We start from the raw sequence: 10,287 nt of genomic DNA, 5'->3' as shown, positions 1-10,287 counted from the left end.
CCGTGAAAATCAGAGTTGTTATCGTTAACCAAAATTAAAACTAACCAAAAATGTTTGTATAATGTATATTTTTAATTTAACTTAAAGGTAACACTTTACAATAAGGTGTCATTTGTTAACATTAGTTAATGTATTAACTAACACGAAAAAACAATGATCAATACATTTATTACACTTTATTCATCTTTGTTAAAATACAGTCGTTCATTGTTGGTTCACAGTGCATTAACTAATGTTAACAAACACAACTTGAGATTTTAATAATGCATTAGTAAATGCTGAAATTAACATTAACTAGTTCATGTTAACTAATGTTAACTAATGAACCTAATTGTAAAGTGTTACCAACTAAAACTGAAAAACTATAGCTAAACTAATAAAAATGACAAAAACACACAACAAAATTGCTAAAACTTAATATTAAAATAAAAACAAAAAATAAATATGAAAATAAAAAGTAATTCAAAATTAATAAAAATAGAAAGTATCTCAATAATATTAAATAACATGTGAAAGTGAATGGTGATCACAGATTTCTAACAATATTTTAAGTAAATTGCCACCTTCTCCTCAAAAAAAACTATTGTATGGCTTTAAAAGTTATATATAGCATAAGTCGTATGGAATACATTCATGATGCTTTTTTTGTGTGTGTTTGTCCTTTTTAGAGCTTGTCAGCCTTTGGTTTCCATGCGCTTTCATTCTGTAGATGAGAGAGGTGTCAACATTCCTCAATTTGTGTTCCACAAAAAAAAAAAAAAAGTAAATCATAGTTTGAAATAACATGAGAGTGAGTAAAATACAACACTTATAATTTTGGGTGAACTATCCATATAACATTTCATCCGTGGGGTACATAAATATCTCACTCTACCCACCATTCACTGTTACACACAATACAACACTTTGTGAATGTACCAGTGGGAGGCACAACAATGTCATTCATCCAAAACACACAATTTCAAAACATCCCCTTGATTCCTCAATGTTCTCCTCCAGTACATGTAATCAGTTTTGAAATTCAACACCTACTCAAATCATGACATTGTGCAACAACAATAACAAGACTTGATACAACTGGAACAGATTATACACAGACATAACAGACAGCAGGCATTTTGTCATTCATCAGTCAAACTCTCAGATCATAAAACTTACATCACTTCGTCAATATGCCACACCAAATGAAAGAACACATGATCTATCTGCTCTGAAATAATTTGGCAGTAAAATTTAAGTATGAATTGCAGGGTACAACAACATCAGTTAAGGTCTTGGGTGAGTGGATGAATATATGTGTTTAATATATTTTTATTTTTTCAGGATGGATATGATCAGGACATGTCTTTAGCCTACATGTTTTTGACTAGGCCTATATGAATATAATCCAGATTGAGTGTAATCTACAGCATGAATGTCCACACATCTGGTTTTTGTTCAGAAGCACGGTACAGAATCATGCATCTCGCAGGGAACAGACCTGCTATTAACATGTGGGGATTTAACCCAGTCACCATCTGGCCAACAACTCTATTCCAGACTTCCGCCGTATGCCTTGGCTTGATGTAGGCCTACTATATGTACACATCACTAATATTTAAGAACTAATTGTTTAAATTATTAAACTTCTTTAAGATAAATGTGCAAACTAACCCAAATGACGACAGAAATGTATGTACACAGACACATACTCAATGCTTAATCATCATGGCAATATAGTTAATCAGAGTTTGATGTCATTTTTGCTTCATTGCACAAACCAAATGACTTTTAATCCTAACACACACTTCCCCCTAGAATTCACCATATCGACAGATAATTTAGGGAGCTTCAATTAAATTCCAAGGACAACAATTATCTCACATGACTGCATGGATGGCTTGCTTGCGAGACTGTGGATGTGTCAGCATCAAGCGAGCGGCCAATGGGAGCGCGTTTTGGCCGTGACGTCAGGGGGGCTGGTCGTGCGCGTGGAGAGCTCCAGTCAGTCCCGCGAGCTCAGGCAGTCAGTGAGTGCAGCTGACTCCGCGCGTTCAATGGACTAGGTTCCCAGCCACGTAAGTAAGTAAGAAGAAGATGATTATGATAATGGCGTCTTGTTGCTGAAACAAGGGATAGGCCCGGGGAGAACGTCGGCCTTCCCCTCTTGCCTTTGTCCAGATCCAAGCGCCGGAGATCGTCGGAGTGTGGTTGCTCGCGAAGAGGAGGACATCGACTTCCCAGGCTTAACAAAAGGCGGCTCGCGACCTGGAGGAAATTTTTCCTAGCCATATTAGGTAGATGCATGGATCGGCTTCGCGTGAATGAACAAGGAGCGCCCTCTCAGGATATCTAAACCCAGCTGGCACTCTTTCCTTTTAATTTAATGCAAAAAAATCATTCTTTACCTGCTGCGCTGCATCGATCGTGACGTCACAGCCTTTACATTACACCGCGCCGATTCACGCGTTTTGGGCTTTTGCAACCAAACCGTGCTGTTCTTTGAGGTCACAATTCGTGCATGCACGTCATTGCATGTGTGCTCAAATGACGCCACATTGTCAGTGCAATTAACGCACATGCATAAGATCATCATTACAGTCAAGGGGAATCGCCGCTGCCTTCATGCCCAGTGTTAAATAGAGGGCATCTGTCTGTCATTCACTTCCACCCCCCTCCTCCAAGACCGTCTGAACCCTCCTGATCTGGACGAACCTCCTCCTATACTCATGAACATACAGAGATCCAGTCCCATTAACATTTCGCGTTATGGGAGATCGAGGCACAAAGCACACGACTTTGAGGAGCTGTCTTGTCTAAGGACTACAGAATCCAACCAGAGTTTCAGTCCCAATTTAGGATCTCCCAGCCCCCCTGAGACCCCTGACTCCTCTCACTGCATTTCCTGCATTGGAAATTACCTTTTGTTGGAGCCCATTGAGGGAGACCACGTTTTCAGAGCCACCCACCTGCACAGTGGGGAAGAGCTCGTGTGCAAGGTAAGAAAAACACGTATGCATATAATTTTGTAACGGAACACTCATGCAGTTGCATCAGCTATAGATAGGGATGTATGTCAGACATGCATATGGCTTACTGCATTCATTAGCGAGGTTCCCATTGGTGCATTATCAAATGAATGGCTTTTCTTTTATGATTCATCAACAATGACATCAAGTAATGAGTTATAGTCACGTGCAAAAAAGCATGTGGGAATACCTCTGAAGTGAGTGAGTGAGTGAGAGTGTGTGTGTGTGCATGCATACAGCCATGCATTCATGCTTGCAAGTCCACATGACTTTGAAACATAAGACACTCTGAATGGGCTGACGTGGGCGGAAAGCCATTAGTAAGAACCTCTTATCTTCTGATGAGAGAACGGCCTCCTCCGATGTCCACCGCTGTCGTGTTACATTTAGCCCGTCTCTCTCTTTTAGGTGTCTGTTACTAAGCAACATCAAAATTCAGTGTGTGTTTTGGGGACTCGGAAATGTAGCAGAGGTGTAATGCCTTTCGACTCTGCGTTGCATGGATTTCCATTCTTTTGTTTCAGAATTAGGCCTTGTCTCTGAAGATACCAATAGCAGGGCTCTTGTCTTGGGGGGGGCTAATACTTTTGCACTCTGTTGGGAAATCGATGATTGCTTCTAATCGAATTCAAAATGCTCTCTCTCCTCCAGGTGTTTGATATCAGTCGATACCAAGAGTCCTTGGCTGCTTACTTCGTGCTGGGCACCCATGAGAACATTAACCAGGTAGTGGAGATTCTTCTGGGGGATACGCGAGCGTACGTGTTCTTCGAGAGGAGCCATGGCGACATGCACTCTTTCGTTCGCACTTGCAAGAAGCTGCGAGAGGAAGAGGCCGCCAGACTTTTCCATCAGATAGCATCAGCTGTGGCGCACTGCCACGACAACGGCCTGGTCCTCCGAGACCTCAAGCTGAGGAAGTTCGTCTTTAAGAACGAGGACAGGTAAAGAAACTACTAGTAAGGTTGTTGGGTTCAAACCGAATGTGCACATTTGGTCTTTTAAAGAGAGGTTTGTTTTGCATGGACAGCACATTATTCGCATACTGTTATTGTAAATATGGTATATTAATGATGTGCTTCCTATTGAAACAAACATTATTGAAGAGGTTGCCCCCCCCCCCCCCCCTTTAAAATGCAAATAGCTTAAAGTTCATTTACAATTGCGAACCATGAATTGCTACTTGCTGTTGTCATTGGCAGCCGGTATTAGGGGACATTCCCATTCTAGAGAGCATAGGATTGGACACATTTGGTTACACGCCTGAGATAAAGATTTTTGATGCCAAAAAAAGGTATTTTGTTGATCGTGTAGTAATATATGAAGCACTTCTCACACAGACGTCGCTTTCAAACCAATGCAAACATTTGCACGACCAGCTTAAACCATTGTGACTGGATTTTTCCTGCAAAAATTAGTAATAGTGACAGCACCAAAATTTTTAATTGCAGATGTGTACTACAAGATTTTTAATTAACTTTTGAATGAGTAATATCATAAATGGCCTTAATGCTTAAAGTCATTCCAGTTTTGATTTCATGGGGTCTTTAGTGATGTCTTCATTCCATTCCATGATGTTAATCAAATTGTTGTGGTTTTACCATCTCATACTCTCAGTGGTATCTAGTTTTAGAATGTATTCACCATCTGAAATGCTACAGGTCTTTATTAATTTACCCATATAGGCATTTACAGTATTTAATATAATTTTAGGCTGGAATTGTAAATGTCTTATATAAAGTCAACCTGGAATAAAAACGGACCATATTTACTTTCTTAACACTGATTTCAGGTCATTTCTGTGCAAATATGTATTAGTGAAGCACTGATTTGTTTTGGTTTTTAAAAACCAAAACGGAAATTAAAGTTTTAATTTAGCCAAAAATAAAGTTTGCGTAAAAAAAAAAGTGGGTGGTTGAATTTAGTATGCTGTTCAGGGTGTTGTGATATGATAAATATTATAAATGAAACCAGTCATGGTAAAGTTATCTGGCAGTGGGTTGCCAGTACTTGATATTTTAGTAACACATTTTACAAATGGCAACTTCAGCATCTATTTTTGTCATGGCGAAGTGCATAAAGCCGCTGACAAGTTTACCTGTTATGGCTTATCCTGATTCTGTGCACAAAATATATGGACACTGTCAAGAAGTGATAATTAATCATCACTGTTTCAATCAGTGGTTTCATCCAAACTCAATATATATTTTCTTTTCTGTTGCTGCTGAATATTTATGATTGCTTCGGTGCATTACTATTTTTCATTTTAGTCCTACAAGTTATTACAAAAAATATTGCTTTTTGTATTCCATCATGCTCCGCCTCCGAAATACCTCTCGTTTTTGGCTGACATCAGCAAACCCTCATAATTTTTGACCCCTCCCCTCCAATTAATAAACATTAAGTCCTGTCTTTTGTTTTCCTATTTGCAACCCTGTTTCGCTCCGAAAAAGTCATGTTTTTGAAGTAAAATAGTTTTGAATGGCATTGCGTGTTAAGTTTTAAAAAATTAGCCTGCACATATGTTTGGCAGTCAAATTAGTCTGAAATAATCCCAAGGCTGCGTTATGAATCTGGGTGGCCTTACCGTTTAAGCTAAATAGCAGTTGCCCCAGTGGCTAAATGAGTCAGCTCAGCTAGATTCCCTCTGGCTTGCTCGATGGAAATGGAGAATGTTGCCCGGTGCTTTAAATGTGAGCTCGGTGACCTTACTGTTCCCATGCTCTGTGGTCTGGTGCGTCAACCGTCCACCTACCAATGAGTGATTGCAGACGAGCGCAAGTAAACGTGGCCAAGGATGGTGAGTATTACCCTGGCCAGAAATCAAACACCAAGGGCGCACCAAGATTGGAACCAGAGAGGAAAGCGAGCCAGACAGAACTGCATTCCTCGGCGTAGTGGGTTCCTGACCTGGTTATGTCATGAAGGACGCTTGTAACATTCTGCCATCGCACGCTAGAGACTGCAGTGCAGTTCGTCTGGAATCGCTCCCTAATGTTCAAGTGTGTGCATCCACGTGTCCTCCTCCGTTTTTCCTGCTTTGGTGTGGGCCGGTGTTCTTTGCAGGCTCTTGACCCGGTGTAACTCAGCCGCGTCGTGGAGCTGTGACTCACATATGCTGCATGTCATTAAGAGAATATTTCGAGCATGCCATGTTCTTTTTGCACAGCGGTACATGGAAACGGGTCACAAGTTCAGATCAGAGAAGGGGCATCCAGTTCATTTCTGACCTTCAGGTAATTTAGATGCCCTGCAACCTTTCCACGCAGCAGGATACCGCTTGTCGTGAAAAATAATATGGCTATTTTGAGCTCCGAGGAATGTATTGGATGTTTTGCTGAGACTCAGTGGGAGTATGGTTTCATTCGGATGGTTTCTGATTCAGAATCTGAGTCACGAGGCAGCTTGAAGAAGATGTTTTCATTGCATATATTGTTTTTTATTTTTTGTCTTTGTAACTTGGGCTGCACGATGTAGTTAGTCTCAGGGATTTTCAGCTTTTTGATGAATAAGCAGGGATGCAAATTGTGGAGTTTGAAAAAACTGTAAGCACATAAAGGGAGTTGTATAACTCTACAAAAGTTTGGGGTCGGTAATATTTATTCAAATGTTTTTGAAAAAGCCTGTTATTCTTACACCGGCTGCATTTATTAGTTAAAAAATACATAATATAAACTATTATATGAACTCTCTAATATCTTTTAAAATGTCATTTATTCCTGTGATGCAAAGCTGAATTTTCAGCATCATTACTCCAGTTTTCAGTGTCACGTGATCCTTCAGAAATCATCTAATATGCTAATTTGCTGCTTATTAATGTTGAAAACAGTGGTGCTGCTTAATATTTTTGTGGAAGCCACGATATAGAAAGTTTATTTGCAATAGAAATCTTTTGTAACATTATAAAAGTCTTTGTCACTTTTAATCAATTTAATGCATTATTGCTGAATTAAAGTATTAATTTAATCATATATATGTAAATATGTATCACAGTACTGTATCTAAATATAAATTTGTCACAGTGTTTTACTAATATCACTTGTTTTTAAGTTTATGATGCAAAAGGATAGTTATGAATCTGATTCGTGAACTTACCCTAAACCCTGATTTTGCATCAAAGACATTATTAAAAACATCTTGATGCTCTCATACTTTTGATACAAGTACAGATAAATCAGTCTGACATGCTTTTTAAAAAACATAACGACCAAATAAAAAGTGACTTAAAGTATCAATGTTGTTTTATTTTATATTACTTTAGCAACAGAATCATTGCTGTGAATATATAGCAGATTGTTTGTCGTCATATGTATGTTTCATGTTTTGCATTATTGTACAAATTACAGGATTACAGTGGAAAAACTAGGATCACAGGGAAAAAGTGATGGTTTGTGGAATTCCATCTTTGGTGTGGCATTATTCCTGCTTTTTATAATTCCCAGAATGAAACCAGATTTCCCTCTGGATTAGACTGGCAGGAATGTCCCAAGGCTATCTTTATATTGCCTTTTTATGCAAGGGATTTACAGTCCAATATGTAGAGGATATTTATGCTTTGCTGTCGAAAAACTACAATAGTAGAGGAAAATATGATTTGAAAGTTGTTGTTTTTTTGTTATTTTGAACTGACAGATTTGGATGCATGGATTTCTCTTAGATTGATTCTCTCATTGTTTTTGATCATATCATTTTTGAAGGATCCTGAAAGCCAACACAACTGAAAGTTTGCTTCTTTAAATTTATTTTACATCTTTAACAACATTTTCAGTCTGTTTTATCTTAATTTTATTCCATTTAATGTATATTATGACTTTTCTGTTTGTCAGTCATTTCCCATTAGATGTCATAGATGCTTGAGTTTTCTATGATACGTTTAAGAAACCGACAAACTAGACGTTAAAAAACGTTACAAAATTTATATATATATTAGTTTTTCAGTTCAATTGTTGTATCATCCATCTTGAAAGCCATCAAACCAATAATCGTTTCCCTCTTATTTAACACCTCATGTCTTCCAAATATGTAAATTTTCATGTTATTCTCTGTCTTTCCCAGGAACCTTGTAAAGTTGGAGAGTTTAGAGGATACATACCTCCTTGAAGGAGGTGACGATTCACTCTCGGACAAACACGGCTGTCCAGCCTACGTCAGCCCGGAAATCCTCAACGCAAATGGCAGCTATTCTGGTAAGGCGGCGGACGTGTGGAGCTTAGGCGTGATGCTCTACACCATCCTGGTGGGCCGCTACCCGTTCCACGACGTGGAGCCCAGCTCGCTGTTCAGCAAGATCCGCCGCGGCCAGTTCAGCATCCCCGAGACGCTAACGCCCAAAGCACGATGCCTCATCCGTAGCATCCTGCGGCGAGAACCGGCCGAACGCCTCACCTCTCGAGAGATCCTGGATCATCCCTGGTTCTCGGCCTCCGGGGGTTCGGCAGCCGCCAGCCACGGAAGAGGCGAGCGAGAGTTGGACCAAATGGTGCCAGAGGCCAACATGGAAGAAGAACTGGAACAGTTCTTTAGCTGAGCACAAACTCGTCAGACATTATGCCACGTCCTTTTAGATTATCAGAAAAAAAGAAATACACTCATTAAAAATGGTGTCTATCATTATTTCCCATTCCGTGAAAAGACATGGTCGGTTCTGGCTTGGGTGGAAAGGACTTCTTCCTAAGCTAGGACTTCTGGACGAAGCGCGTCGAGTGATGTAGCAAGACTTACTTTGGTTTTTCCTTTATTTCCATGTATTTTTGTCTTCATTTTACGTGGTGCTCACAAGGCGTACGAGTCACAGTAAGCTACAAACATGCATTACAGCACAGGAGAACGCAGCCAAGGAACAAAGAAAATATCAGGCAAAACTGCTCAACCTCTCCTGTTTCCAGCTCTGATTTGTTGAACGTGTCTTAGTTACTTGTTTTCCTCAAATGCAAATTGTTGATCCTCAGTTCATTTTAAGTATAGTGTTTCGACAGCCCTCCAGGTCAATACTGCGAAAACCATGTCATTTTTTGTGTTTTGATTCATTTCGGCTGCATTAAGAACGATTTGTGTTGCATTAAGCTGTTCCTTTTACTATTATTGCTGCTTTTTTCGCTCTTTTTTTCCATAACTGAAACTTTCTCTGTGAGTCTTCAGAGAATAAAAAACGTCAAGCACTTGACTCGCCTAGGCTTGGAGATCCTCTCTGGACTAGTATCATCTATTTAACTTTTAGTTGTTTTTCTTTTGCTGGAGCAAAGTGTATCTTTTTTTAATTTTATTTATAAGGTAACTACTACTATATTTAAAGAGAAATACTTGCAGGGTTTTTCGTTGTTTTCTTAACCGCCATTTTTCACGAATATTGTAGGCAATACATTTGACACAGGACAGGTTTGACTTTTTGTATCAGAGTTTGTCCCAAGTTGGAAGGTCTACGATTTAACGTCAGTGCCAGTAATCGCGCACCCTAAACGCACGCTGACCTTTTTTGTTTTTTGCATTTGACTCCATAAATATTAGACGATATTTCTACGACTACACCGTCTCGAGTACCTCATGTTAACTCTACTGCCTGCATAGGTCTGTGAAATGATCATGTTTTGAATGGGTACATGTAGACATGTTTCGTCGTATATCAATGTTACTTGAAATCGTGATTTATATCTAGTCAATGGCATGTGCCCTATGAATGCTTTAGCCTGCCTAGCAAGAAGGGAGTTCATTTTTCAGTTTTGCTTTCTTAAAGAAGAATCTTACGAAGGATTTACTAGGAGTCCAATTGCGCTTAATAGTTTCTTTTTATTGTTTATTTCTTCCTCTGGTCATTGTGCTTTCACTCGTTTTGTAGAAGGAACTTGCCTACCTAAGTTGGTGCTGATTAGATGCCAATTTTGAAGGATGTTTTTCTTTTTTTGTTCGTTCATTTTTTTTTGTCCTCATGTTTTCAAGGGGAGGGGGGAGTGCATGGTGGGATATCTGCCTCAGATGCTCTGATTGTAATGTAACAGATTTTTGGTGTTTTGTCCAGATTTATTCAGTAAATAAATTGTGAACTGCACACTGAATGCTGCATCTTTTTGTCCAGTCTTAAGCACATAAACAGACAAATAAACAATGTTTTTATTATGTATATATAAATACACACACATACAGTATATATTTAGAAAATATGTACATTTATATAATTCTATTCATATAATTTATAATCTATCTGTCTATCTATCTATCTACAGGTGCATCTCAGAAAATTAGAATATGGTGAAAAAGTTCATTTTTTCTTGTAACTTATTTCAAA

The 10,287-nt window shown here is 38.9% G+C and overlaps 1 protein-coding gene across 1 annotated transcript; it reads left to right on the top strand.

Moving 5' to 3' along the window:
* Positions 1 to 1,989: 1,989 nt before the first annotated feature.
* Positions 1,990 to 10,055, top strand: LOC306880706 (tribbles homolog 2-like). The gene is made up of 3 exons (XM_079434430.1): positions 1,990 to 2,978; positions 3,660 to 3,952; positions 8,064 to 10,055. Exons 1-3 carry the CDS (start codon positions 2,709 to 2,711, stop codon positions 8,533 to 8,535), a joined length of 1,035 nt encoding a protein of 344 aa, XP_079290556.1. The 5' UTR covers positions 1,990 to 2,708; the 3' UTR covers positions 8,536 to 10,055.
* Positions 10,056 to 10,287: the final 232 nt, after the last annotated feature.

Source organism: Barbus barbus, assembly GCF_936440315.1.
Source record: "Barbus barbus genome assembly, chromosome: 14".
Lineage (NCBI taxonomy): Eukaryota > Metazoa > Chordata > Actinopteri > Cypriniformes > Cyprinidae > Barbus > Barbus barbus.
The sequence above is the reverse complement of the archived record's forward strand: the minus strand, read 5'-3'. Positions and strand labels throughout refer to the sequence as shown.